We start from the raw sequence: 12,501 nt of genomic DNA, 5'->3' as shown, positions 1-12,501 counted from the left end.
CAAGCACAAGGCAAAGCAAACCGTAATCTTCTCATGTCTTCAAATTTATTGACAGAAACGAACCGAAGGCAACTTTGTTTCACTGAAAATAAACGTGAGGTTCACGAAGTTCCCCCGTGATTTGTGAGGGTTTATTTTGAAGGGGTGAACAGGAAGTGTCATGCTGATTCCAATTCTCCAACTTTACTGTTTGGTTGTAGTTTCCACTTGTGGCCACCAGAGGGGGATCATCCACCCATCAAGCGGCGGTGAGGACAAAAAATGTTGGAGATTTTAGTGAATTATCTTTAACAAACGAATGAAGGTTTATCTCTTAGCTGTGTCGGACCATCTACTGAAACCAACGTGTAAATTTAATCCTAAAAGTTTGACTTTAATCTATTTCTTTCTAAGTTCAAATGGCAGTGGTAGTTCCTACTTTGACCACCAGAGGGCAAATGTCCATTTGTCAATGGACAGCTCCTCCTGTTTTTACGCCCTCTTGTGGACAAATTTACGAATTACAACAGCAGTCCAGATGAACCAGTTTGATGAACCTCAAAAGTCAGACTGTTTTCAACTGAGACTCCACTCAGTTTGGATTCATTCTTTAAAATTTGTTAGGGATATTTAAAAATTTATTTATTTATATTTTCAATATTTTTATTTATTATTATTTCGTTCCAGTAATGTCAAAACCACTGATGATATGAAACAAAATATAGAATTACATGAAAAAGGAAAAATGTACAACTTCTCAGACTGAAAGACAGCAAACTCTGTGTCTTTTGTCAGAATTCTATCACTGTATCAAACCTGTGATAATTAAAAAAAAGAAGTTATTATCACAGACAGACAAAACAAACGCCTCTTGACTTAGTGAGTGATTTATATTGAGAAGGAAGAAATCACCTTCTGACAGTCATGAAGTTATTCTGAGTAACGCTGAAATCTGAACTACAGTATCAGTACTCCACATGTGACCTTTTTGAAGTTTTTTTTTTTTATTCCTTTTTTATAACTTCTCAGACTGGAAGACAGCAAACTGCATCTTGTGTCAGAATTCTATCACAGCATGAAAACCTGTGATCATTAGAAAAAGAACAGTGATCTGTTAAACTGATTCCTCTGCTCCACATTCTCATTGATGATGACTTGGGAATTATTCAGGGTCAGAATCAGAGATTCTGAGGTGGATCTCTTCACACTGTCAGAGTGCAAATCCAACTAAAAACCAAGTCTGGAGAGTTGACTGCTGCACTGGACAATAAATAATGATAAATAGATAATGAACTGTTCAGTATTTATCTCTGTTCTTCTTCACTCCAGAAACTGAAACATCTCCTGATGGCAAACCTCGGACACATCATCAGTGCTGAGCTGACAAAGTGAGTAAAATAAAGTCACAAAGTCAGGATAAAGTCGCCTGAAATCAAACATGAAACTCGTCTAAAATCTGCCAAAGAGATTGAGGCGAACCATGAGAAAATAACAGACTGGAAGTGATCATAAAGAATGACGTGGAAACATCTCCTCTGGTCAAATTCTGCTGCTGCCACTGATGGAATGAAACGTGACGTTTCTGAAGTTACTCGACTTCAGATTTAATTGATAAGTATGAAAGAGTTTGAGACGTGGAGCAGAGGGGATGTTTCTCCTCGACTCAGACATTAGATTTCAACTCTGCTCTCCAGATTGTGTTTTAAATGTATTGTCAAAGTGCTTGAAGAGGAAAATGAGCCTCCTCTCATTTGTTTATTTTGTTACTCTGTTATTTTAAGAGTTTCCCTAAAATTCTTTTTCACAAATCTGAAATGAGTCTGAAGGCCAGTCGGAAACTGATGGGAAAATGGTTAATTGTGTTTTCTTGTTGTTTTTGACAATAATGAATGTTAAACATTGTTGTCTGTAACAATTTATCTTCCTTTTGTTAACGACAACATAAATACTCTTGATTTGATCTTTCTAAAGTGTTTTAATCCTGTTTTTATTCCTCAGTCTGAAAGGCCGTTGACTCTGTCTCCATCTTGTGGCAGAATTGTTTCACTGCTTTTATCAACCCCTTTCCAGATTTCTTTCTTCAGTTGTACTGAATTATATGAGAGGAATATTTCAGTCCACATTTTCTGATGGATACATGCATTGGGGATCAATTTTTTTTTGGTCACTTTTTGAATTTTTCGTTGATTGGAACTTAAGAACAAAAATTTAAACAGTAAAGAAAGTATTTGATGAATGACAAACTCATCTGAACAAATACTTTGACATCTTGATCAATCCAAGTGGAAATGTGGAACAAAGCAGAAAACAAATGTAGAGGTTGATCAGTGAAGACCAAAACATCCTGATGAGCAAAATGCACTAATAGTTTCCTTTGTTTCCTCCAGAGCAGCAGGTGGAAGAGGCGGAGCAGCGGAGACAGAAGACGGTGGTCCAGAGACTCTTTTAATCCACGTCTCTCAACTTGCTCTTTCTCAGCAGCAGCTGGTCTCAGCGTCTGATTGGAAACGTTTAAAGTTAAAATGCTGCAACAAGAGAAAGTCCAAGTTGAGAGACGTGGAGTGAAAAGAGTCTTTTACCACAGAAGATCTGCAGCTCTGATGGGGGGGGGGAAGTATTTTCATTCTTGTCATAAATGTATCCAGCATAACCCCCCCCCCGGGGAAGGGCTGGGCTCTGATCCCCTCTAGTGATCTGAACTGGTGTGAAGAGGACTTGAACCTCTGCCGGTCTGCCAGCACCAAAGTGTGTCCGACAGACTGAACCACTGCTCCACCGTGTGTTTGTCTCAGAGGCTTCAGTCTTCAACATTTCAGCTGTTGCACAGTGTGAATTTTTCCTAGTAGTTTCTACCAAATGAATGTAACCTGAGCAGGTCCTGAAGTGTGGCTGGTTGGCTCAGTGTGGTAGAGCACCGCCTGTGAAGTGGAAGACCTGGGTTCAATTCCCAGGTAGGGTGTGTGTAGAACACCAATTGGTCCTCAAAGATTCAACAAGTGAAATGAAAACTTATTTCAAAATTTTGTGGCATTTTTTGGGATCAAATTTCAGTAAAAGCGGCCGGACTGCTCCTAACCTCCCCACTTTTCTTCCCCCTGGCGCCTTGACACCACCTGCTCCACCACGCACCTGGATGACTTTTGGACTAAGCCTGTTGTTGGAACTCCGCCTCCACTTATTTATCTGTCCCTCAAGGTGGAGCGCTGTTGGCCCTGGCCCTGGCTTAACCATCTAAAGGGGACCTACCCCTCCTGTCAGCTCAGTCGCCTATTTTTGATCATCACACAGTGGATGATGAAGTGAGCTGATGTCAAGGCTCCTTTTTCCCCGACCAGGAATTGAACCCACGTCTACCAGCATGGCTCACCAACTGGTTTACCATGTGAGCTATCCGGCCACTCGGGTTCTTGCTGCCATCCTCACCTTTATGCTCACGGCTTTCGACACAAACACAATTTTCTGCTATAAATGGATAGTCAGGGTTTGAACCCTCGACCACAACTTCATTCGCAGCAGCGCTTTCAATCTTCTCAAAATTCCAAAAACTAGTTTAAATATTTTCACCATCAAACATTTTAATCCAGTAATCAACGAGTCAGACGCCACAGAAGCAACAACACACAACTCATTTCCATATAATTTAATTTAAAAAATAAATCTTTGGAATATTTCTGCTCACAAACACTGGATTTTTTCTGTAAACAAACAATACTTAAATACACTCTATAATTTCTTCTATAATCTCTGTATTAAAGCAGGACGTTACATTTCCACAATTTCTTCTTTTACAAAGTCCTTCACTACGAAACTAAATCCCTTCAAATGCAAACTCTATTGTACCGAGTGCTGATGGTTCTTTTTTTAGACGCTTTTCAGTCACACACACGGAACAAACGAGGATGATTTACTTCAGTTACGTATACAGTAAAAGTGCCTCCATTTATCTCATCGCAATCCAAATCCCAAAAAGCTCCGGTGTTCCTTTTGTTCCTGATTTAAAACCAATGCAGGGTTAAAGTACGAATAAAGACTGTCACTGTATAAATACTATAAAACATTCGAGAAAAACAGCAGCTTCAAAATGACCTGAAAGTAATGACTTGGATAGGAAGTGAATGGAGAATCGTGTCGAGGTTGAACTTCAATGCCCTGCGATGAAACAGTTTGAGAGGGTTTGATGGGACTCCAAGGAATTTTTGCTTTGTCTTGAGAGCACAAGTGACTCCAAAAGTCTTAAAAGTTTTCATTTTTTTCACTGTGGGTCTCATTTTAGGAGAATTTTCACAGTTTGTTTTCCCCGCAGGAAGCCGCTGGATGTTGGGTGGGCGGTCCAGTCTGACTCCGCCCTGCCTCACCTGTCGTCCTGAGCCACGCCCAGCGGGTGGAGGCGCCCCGGATCCAGCAGCCTGCGCCCCAGCCAGTGTAAAACCTGTGAGTACCAGTGAACCCCGTCTCCGTGGCCCCCGGCGGTCCCGGTCCAGCTGTGGAACAGCCTCAGAGGGGCGAAGGCCCAGTGAGCCAGGGTGTGCTGGTCCACCGCCGCGTAGCAGGACGCCACCACGCCGTCCACCACCAGCGTGCCCTGCCGGGTCAGCGGCGCGAACGCCCCCCTGCCCCGGGTGACGCCCACCCGGCTGATCCGAGACAGACGGCCCTCTCGGTGGCTCCGCCCCGCGGCGCCCTCCGCCACCAGCACGCACTGCCCCGGCCGGGCGTCGCCGGCGTACGCCGTCCTGAGGGCGCCGCGGGCCGGCTCCGCCCCCTCTGAGCAGTTCCCCTCTGAGACAAATATGAGGTGGGCGGCGGTGAGCGAGAGCCGCGCCCCCGAGTCCGTCTGCAGGGTGTGGAAGAGTCTCGGGGTCGTCCGGTCCCGGTCCAGGAAGGTGAGGACTTCACTGAACGCCAGCGGCCCGCAGCCGTCGCTGCCGGACGAGGACAGGACCCGATCGCCGGGTCGAAGGTCACTGATGGGCTTCTGGCCGCCGCCCTCCAACGTGACCAAGGCCTCAGCCGGGAAACAGCCTCCGGACTTGGCCGCCACTGAATGGTCTGAGGGCAGAGACACAGAGAGACGAGGGTGAAAACACAAAAACAACAAGACAAACAACTGACAAGACTGAATTTACATATTTATGGCAAAACTCTCAGTTAAAGTTCACAATTAAATACTATTCTCATTGTTTTATCATTTAGACGGATAGAAAATATCCCATTTTCATCTGATATGCCATCATTTAGACTGTTTCTCAAAATATTGAGGGAAAAAAACAATCGTTATTGACTTTAAATACTTAAATTCAAACTTGTGTTTGAACTTTCATTTTTTTAAAGGACACCTGCTAAAAAATGACAGGTTCATGAAATAAGGTTCATCCTCCAAAAGGGCAAACTTGGACTGAATCTCTCCTTATTTTTGACAGCTTGCTTTATATTTTAGCGGCGAACTCTCACATTTATCTTGACACAAAGTCATAATGACATTATTGTAACATTAAGGCCTTCGCCCCTCTGGGCTCAGTCCATAAAGAAACGCAGTATGGGTTATTTTATTGGAGGTGTGAATAAAAATAAACTGTAATTCATCAAATCTACATTAATGAAAGTGACAGAAAGTCACCAACCAGAATTCTTACTGACTTGTTTTCATTGCATAAATATTTCTAAACTAGGACTTAAAAATATCTTTATAAACTAAATGAACCATCTAACCACCTGATTTTTCTCACAGAAAAAATGTAGAGCTTTTCCTTTACATCTCCTGTCCGACTTATCTCAGATTTTCTGTTTACAAACTCACACTAGTGACGAAATACTTCAAATTTTCAGGCGTTTGCTTCTATACAAAGCCAGCTTGAGCACACAATGACTGTCTCCACCTCCCTGTCGCTCAATATTGACTGTTTTCTTTCAGATTTAAAAGAAGAATAACCCAGCTCCCGTTTGCAGCCCTGAAAAGAAAAAAAAGCAGTGTGTGTTTCCACATGCGCGTCCAGGTGGGATTGTGTCGGTCACAATGAGTTAGGGCACTTGAAAGTGGCACTTGAAGACGGCCTCAAGTCTATCGGAGGATAAATATTTGGGGAAGGTAGGAAAGCCAAGGCCAGGTGATAAGATAAAGTCACCTGGAGGAGGAAGGAGGAGAGCAGGAAAACCGGGCAGCAGGTTAATCATCAGACAAACACACAGCGTCACGTGACTTCAGGTGAGACGTGTGAGGAGAAAGACTCCTCCAGATTTAAAAGAACATGGAGTGTAATGGCTTCTCTTTCGTCTGTGTATCTCTGTGCTCTGGAATCTGAGGAGAATTTAGGTGTTTCGTGGTCAAACTTACTTGGAAATAAATGTTCAAGGAAATCACACAAGTGGACTCCTTCCTGCCTCACCTGACTACACTTCAGAGAAATCTGATTTAAACTGGGCCGAGGTATAGATTTCACTCCATTCTGATAAACATTAGTACATAGCCTACTGAAAAGCCTACAGAGATTAAATCAGAGATTTTTTTTTCTCTGCATCACTGACTAATGCTAAACGCCAAGGTTTGGATTTCTTTGCTTTTTTTTTTTTTTTTTTACTAACTCATCTAATGTGGTGAAAGGCACCAAATAGAAGTACATACAGTCAGAAATAAAGCAGCCATTTCCAAAAACAAGCAAAACCTTTGAATTCTGTTATTAATTCCCATTTCACTCAATTCGAGTCAGTTTTACTTTCTCACCACAAAATATTGTTGTAACTTAAACACTGAAAAACTACAATAGATCAGCTACTTTAAAGCAAGTTTACCCACAGCGTTCATAATTTATCACATTTTGAAAACTAAAATATTGACAGAATTATTTTTTTCTGTTTCCAAATTTTAATTTATTATAAAAACTGCAGGCTAGGTTTGCTAATTTCGACTGCAATATAAGCGAAAGGTTGTCATTATCTTGCATTGTGTTGGAATCTGATGTAATTTCTTGCTATAAACTACTTGCTAGAATCAACAGACACAACACTGCTTTAACGAAACGCAATTTTACGTCTGGGTGAAATGTTTTAGACACCATTTCCAGAGAGATGTTTTCCATTTTCCTTTTGAATGATGAATAATAAAACTTCTTTGGAAGCACTTTAAAAGTGTGACTATGACACAAATTGTTCATCATAAACTCTTTTCCCAGACTTTCACCTCATTCCTGTCCTGTTCTCTTCTTCCTTTTTCTGTCCTGTGCCTTTAACACATGCAGTGAGATGGTCTGCCCCCTAGTGGTGAGCACCTGCCACCTCGCTTTTAGTAATTAAAACGTCAGGGTTATTTGTCTTCTTTTGAGGGAAATTAAAGAAAAAAAGGAGGAAAAAAATCAAAAACATGGAAAAAAAATACCAACTTGATTGGTTGCCCTTCTGATCAAGTCAAGGACTGGGCCCTCGCAACCCGATCTGGGAGGGAAGGAAAGAGGAGGAGAAAGGGAAGAGAGAGGTGAAGTAGGAAAAACGGGAGACAGAAGAGGAAAATTTCAGTTACCGCTCAGTGTCAAATGTGTCACGGAGTGTTGAAGAGGGTGTTTTTGTAATTGCGATGCATTTCAACATCGGGGCGCCACTTTCGGCACTCCCGTGCGTCCTGGTCTGGGAAACACGTTTGTGTTACTTTTCATGCGACCTGCACATTTTCTCTATATGAAGAGCTTCTGTGTTCAGTGTGTTGATCTGTGATGACAATGTGTGACAATCAGCCATGATATTGATCTCAACCAGAGGTGAGAAGTGGCTGTCCAGTTTTCAGGTATATCAACATTTTAAGCATCCTACTGGGAATAATTAGACAAAACACAGAGAAAACGAAGCAACACATAAAGTGGGAAACTTGAGCATGGAAGAAGGGAGAACTGGCAGCCACATGGCTGGAAGTGGAGGCAGGTAACGAGGTGTTTTTCAGCTCAAATCGGAGGCAAGGTACTGTACGCTCACTCTGGAACCCAGCCGATGGCCGCTCACCTGACTTGACGCTGCAGTGGATGTGTGCTTTGGATTCGTAGTAGACCCAGTCGAACCCGGCCTCCACCGCCAGCCGCGCCAGCATGGCGTACTTGTTCCTGTCGCGGTCCGAGGTGGTGATGTCCACGGCGCGGCCCTCGTAGTGAAGCGACTCCTCCGAGTGGTGGCCGTCCTCGTCCCAGCCCTCGGTGACCCGCAGCCGGACCCCGGGCCAGAGATTCATCACAGAGATGGCCAGAGAGTTCAGCTTGTCCTTGCAGCGCTGCAGCAGAGGACACGTCACCTATTTAGGAACTATTCTGCACTATTCGGATGTTTCCTGAGAGCTTCAGCACAAGAACCAATTAGAATCATCCCGTCTCTCCACAGAGAGCCTTTCTCCCTCCTGGGGGCCCTCACCAGACCCCCGTCACCCCAGGCTCCCCTCTCCCCCTTGTCTGTGGCTCCAGACAGCTGTCGCTGGTGTTTGCTCTCTGTGGCGAGCGCAGGGAGCCGACGGGCTGTGTTCGGGGATGGATGGAGGGGTGAGGGGCCGGTGGGGGTGACGGGGTCCTCAGCGTCCCTCTAAACCCGGAGCCTGGTCAGGGTGAGCAAACAGAAGGTGAGAGGGCCCATTGACGGATTGGCTCTACTCTAACTCACGGAAATAAATCCTTCGCTTGGCCCCGTTTATCTCCTCGACACCAAGGCTGCATTGTCATAACATCTCAGGTGAGCCCTGCACGCACACCTGGAGCTAAATACAAAGGCAGATCCGCCACGCTGTCCAGAAGAAAGAGTGATTTCTTCTGTTAGCAGCGTTTGACAGTCTTCTCTACATCCAGTAAAATGGGACAGCTTGTGGGAAAAGGGTTCGCCTCTCCTTTATAGTAAAAAGATTATCAATGAAAAGACAACTAAATCTTCAAAATTAGACAAAAACACATTGCACCTAAGCGTGTAAAGAACTACTTCAGCACATTATCTCAATTCATGACTGCAGAATTTGCAGATCTGGTACATTTTCATGTGGTTTGAACTCATCTGGTCAACTAAAGGTCGACACCTCAAACGTCTCAGGCCACATCAATTCTGACTTGTATAAACCCTTTAACAGGTTTTAGGTGGTTTTATTTCACTTGAGTGACAGATATAATGAAATAAATCAAAATCAGGCTCACTTCAGTCTTATTAAATCAACTCTGCATGACTGCAGGGCGTCTTGTCATTTCCCCCAGCCTCTGAAAGCCTTTCTCAGTGATGCATGAATCTCGGTCTATTAAGGCTGCAAACTGGGATTAAACCCTATAAATGTCTTTTTTTTTTTTCCATGTTGGCTGTGATAAGAATAGCTCGCGGCTCGGTGGCCACAGATGCCTTTTCACAGTGTTCAGTGTGGATTTTAACGTCTAATGTTTTCTCTCTGCGGTCACAGCAACGAGTTGGACTTCATAAATCAGACGATGGATTTTGTTGGTTTTCCTTTCAAGGTATACAGATCGACGGGGGTTTCTGTCGGAGCGGTTTGAGCACTAAACCGCTGGCTACACAAACATTGAACGCACAGGCTGACAACATGCGCCTATACATGCGCACCTTTGCGCTGCAAGAAGTGTTCCTCTGATGGGGTTGTTGAGGCATCTGAAAGTCTCGTTTTCCTCAGAAAAAGCGACATAATCTTCGGGAAGCATCGGGTATTCTCACTTGGAACTGTCGCTTCTTTGAGTTGTTCAAACGGCCCTTTTTACGCACCATGAATAGCGGTAATATTCTGGAGAAACGTAAAAAAAGTAACTTACTGATTAGGGTTGTGAAAGAAATAACATACAGAATACGATAATTAAACCAAATTAACCACCTTTCTCATCGTATATTTTGCCCCCCAAACAGTCGCGCCAGTGTGCAGCAGCAGCGCCCAGGAAAAAGCGAATAAAAACTGAAGAGACGAAAAAAATCCGTATAATTAAGGCTTCTACACAAGTGAAGTGGGCTATTTTTGTCCACGTGCGCTGCGAAAACAAACAAAAAGTAACACGGAATAGTAAAAGACAAACAGGAGGCTGTCTCCTGCGGCTTGGAGCCCATAAATTGTGTGCAGGTCTGCGCCGCTGACGCGCCGCCACTCGGGGTGCGCGCTGCAAAAAATGTCCTTCATGGAGAAAACGCTTCACCTGAAGAACTGCCTGGAGGCTGGAAGCATTATTAGAATCGGTTTCGCCCGCACTTTAATTTAGAGTCTTCTCCTGATTAAAGTTTCATAAGTTGGAAAAGACTAAATCCACCCAAAGCGTTTGATTTTGTAGAATATTCCCAAGAACGTCTTTGGATTTGTTATGTGTGTATTAACTGGTAGTAAATAAATTGCACACGTTTTGCACTATTCACGGCCACTATCTCGGCCAGATTTTAATACTCACTGGCAGCATGCAGAGTTTCAGTGCAGGATACTTCTTGCAGTGCGCGCAGCGAGGTGACAGCTCCAGACTGGAGTGCGCGCCGCTTTCATTCCCCACGTGGGTCTGTGGACTTAAACTTTGCCGCTCGGGAGGAAGCCCGCGGTCGCAAGAGCCAGATATAAATACTTTATTCCTGGGGAAATTGGGAGTCAAATAAATTCCAGCAGGGGCCACATCAATGACGGTGTCGTAAAAATTTCTGACAGTCCAAAAGGCGACTGTTAACTCTAGCCAGTGGGGCTAAAAACGAAAACGGTAAACATCAGTACACGCTTGACCCGAGCTCTGACCAAATAAGACTTTTGGCTGTTTTTCCAGCAAAAAAACATGATGCAAAACAGAGGACATAGTGTTTTAATTAAGAGCGACCGCTTTTCCGTACATTTTTAGATGCGGGGTTGCCCTCTTTTACGCACGAGCTGCCCACAGTGAACCTCTGAAAGCTCCATGTGGAGCAGGAGAGGAGAGCTCTGATTCCAGACGGTCACCTCCACAATTCAGACTCCACTGTGTCCACAGCTTTTCAGAGGGGACTGGAGAATAACTTGTGCAAAACACAGAGATTTTGTAATCAGTGTTCCCCGAGGAATTACTCTACAGGAAAAGCAAAGCAAAAGTTTCGTGGAAAATGTTCACAATTAAAACCTCCTGTTGTGATTTAGAACTGGCAATTTGAAAAATTCTTGATCTCAAAATATTCCAGATTTTTTTTTCTGCCCGTCAGAAGTGTTTCTTCCCGTTAACTGTAAAAACTGGAGTCAACAAGAAAAGAAGTAAAGATAACAACCTCCACGTGTTTAAAGACCGGGCAAAGTACACCAAGTAATGCATTCAAATAGCTTCCTAATGTGTAAAAAAGTGTGCCTTAAAGGCACCACGGCAGGTGGGAGAGTTACCTGAGTCATCATGCGGTCTGCACCTGTGTTCTCCTCATCCTTGAAGATGATGTCGGGGTTGTAGTTGGGGGTGAGCTCCTTGAAGCGCTCGGAGTTCCGGGTTATTTTCCCTTCGTATCTTCCGCTGGCTCCCAGCGTTTTCTCGGCCACGTTGGGACTGAACTGCTTGTAGGCGAGAGGTGCCAGCTTCCGCGGTGACCTCCTCTTGCCGTAGCCTCTGCCCGGCCCGCAGCCCTCGCTGACCGGTGAGAGGAGAAAGGCGCACCCGGCGAGGCACGTCACCAGCGTCGGGAGCAGCATTCCGCTCCGGGGCCGGCGTCCCCCCGCGACGGGAGGCCAGATGGCTCTCTCGTGGACTGTCTCCCCGCGCGTGGGTTCTCTTAGATAATCTTAGAGTGGAGATGACGGAGCAGGACTCACCCCAGAGTCCCCAAAAGCCGCCATTCCCGGCGCGTAAAAGTGGCCAGTGCGCCGCTGGAGGCGAGCTACGGAGACGTGAACCTGTGCGCGGCTGGCACTCCTGTCCCGAGCACACGCGGAGGCAGGGGCATAAATAGGCGAGGTGAGTTTGTCTTGGCAGGCAGGTTCAAAGCCGCCTCTCTTGTGTCGGAGCTGTGAGAAACGGGCTTCAGACAGACACGGAGACGCGCGGTGCGTAGGCTGGCTGCGCCTGTTGGGCACGGCGGTCAAAGGGTGTCCCCGCAGCGGTTTCGGCCTCTCGGGTTTGCGCTCAATGCGTCCCTGTGGTGCAGGACTGTTGGCAGAAATGGAAATGGAAGAGATCCTGCTCCAGCACAGATGAGGTGCCGCGAGAGAAGAAGGAGACCGCGCCCTGCTGGACCTGCCCTCTGCGCCGTCCTCTCCTCCCATCGGGGTGGCACAGGCCCCGCGGCCGCCTTCATCTGTTTATTGTCAGCCAAGAGGACAGACAAACACCGAGCCACGAGACCGTCCGGGGCTGTCGCGCGCTCACTCTGTCCTTTGGACCCGCGTGTGTCCTCAAGAGCAGGAGCAGGTGCGCGCGCCTTCAGACCCGCAAAACTTCTTGACCTCTTCTTCCTGCGGTGGCTGGCACCGCGTGACATAACAGTCTAGGTGAGGAGACAGCAAACCCTGAGCAGCGTGAAGCTGCCCCACTGTGTGTGCGCGTGCGTGTGTATGTGTGTGTGGGGGGGGGCACTAACAGCACAATTATTAACATGCTTTTT

General features: G+C 45.5%; 1 protein-coding gene across 1 annotated transcript; it reads right to left on the bottom strand.

Moving 5' to 3' along the window:
* Positions 1 to 4,330: 4,330 nt before the first annotated feature.
* On the bottom strand, positions 4,331 to 11,694 carry ihhb (Indian hedgehog signaling molecule b). The gene is made up of 3 exons (XM_030086355.1): positions 11,294 to 11,694; positions 7,963 to 8,224; positions 4,331 to 5,028 (listed from the first exon to the last, which is right to left on the bottom strand). The coding sequence occupies exons 1-3, from the start codon at positions 11,591 to 11,593 to the stop codon at positions 4,331 to 4,333; spliced, it is 1,260 nt and encodes a 419-aa protein (XP_029942215.1). The 5' UTR covers positions 11,594 to 11,694.
* Between the last annotated feature and the right edge of the window lie 807 nt (positions 11,695 to 12,501).

The sequence above is a fragment of the Salarias fasciatus genome, assembly GCF_902148845.1.
Source record: "Salarias fasciatus chromosome 23 unlocalized genomic scaffold, fSalaFa1.1 super_scaffold_20, whole genome shotgun sequence".
NCBI lineage: Eukaryota > Metazoa > Chordata > Actinopteri > Blenniiformes > Blenniidae > Salarias > Salarias fasciatus.
Note: the sequence above shows the minus strand (reverse complement) of the source record. Positions and strands in the feature narration are given on the sequence as shown.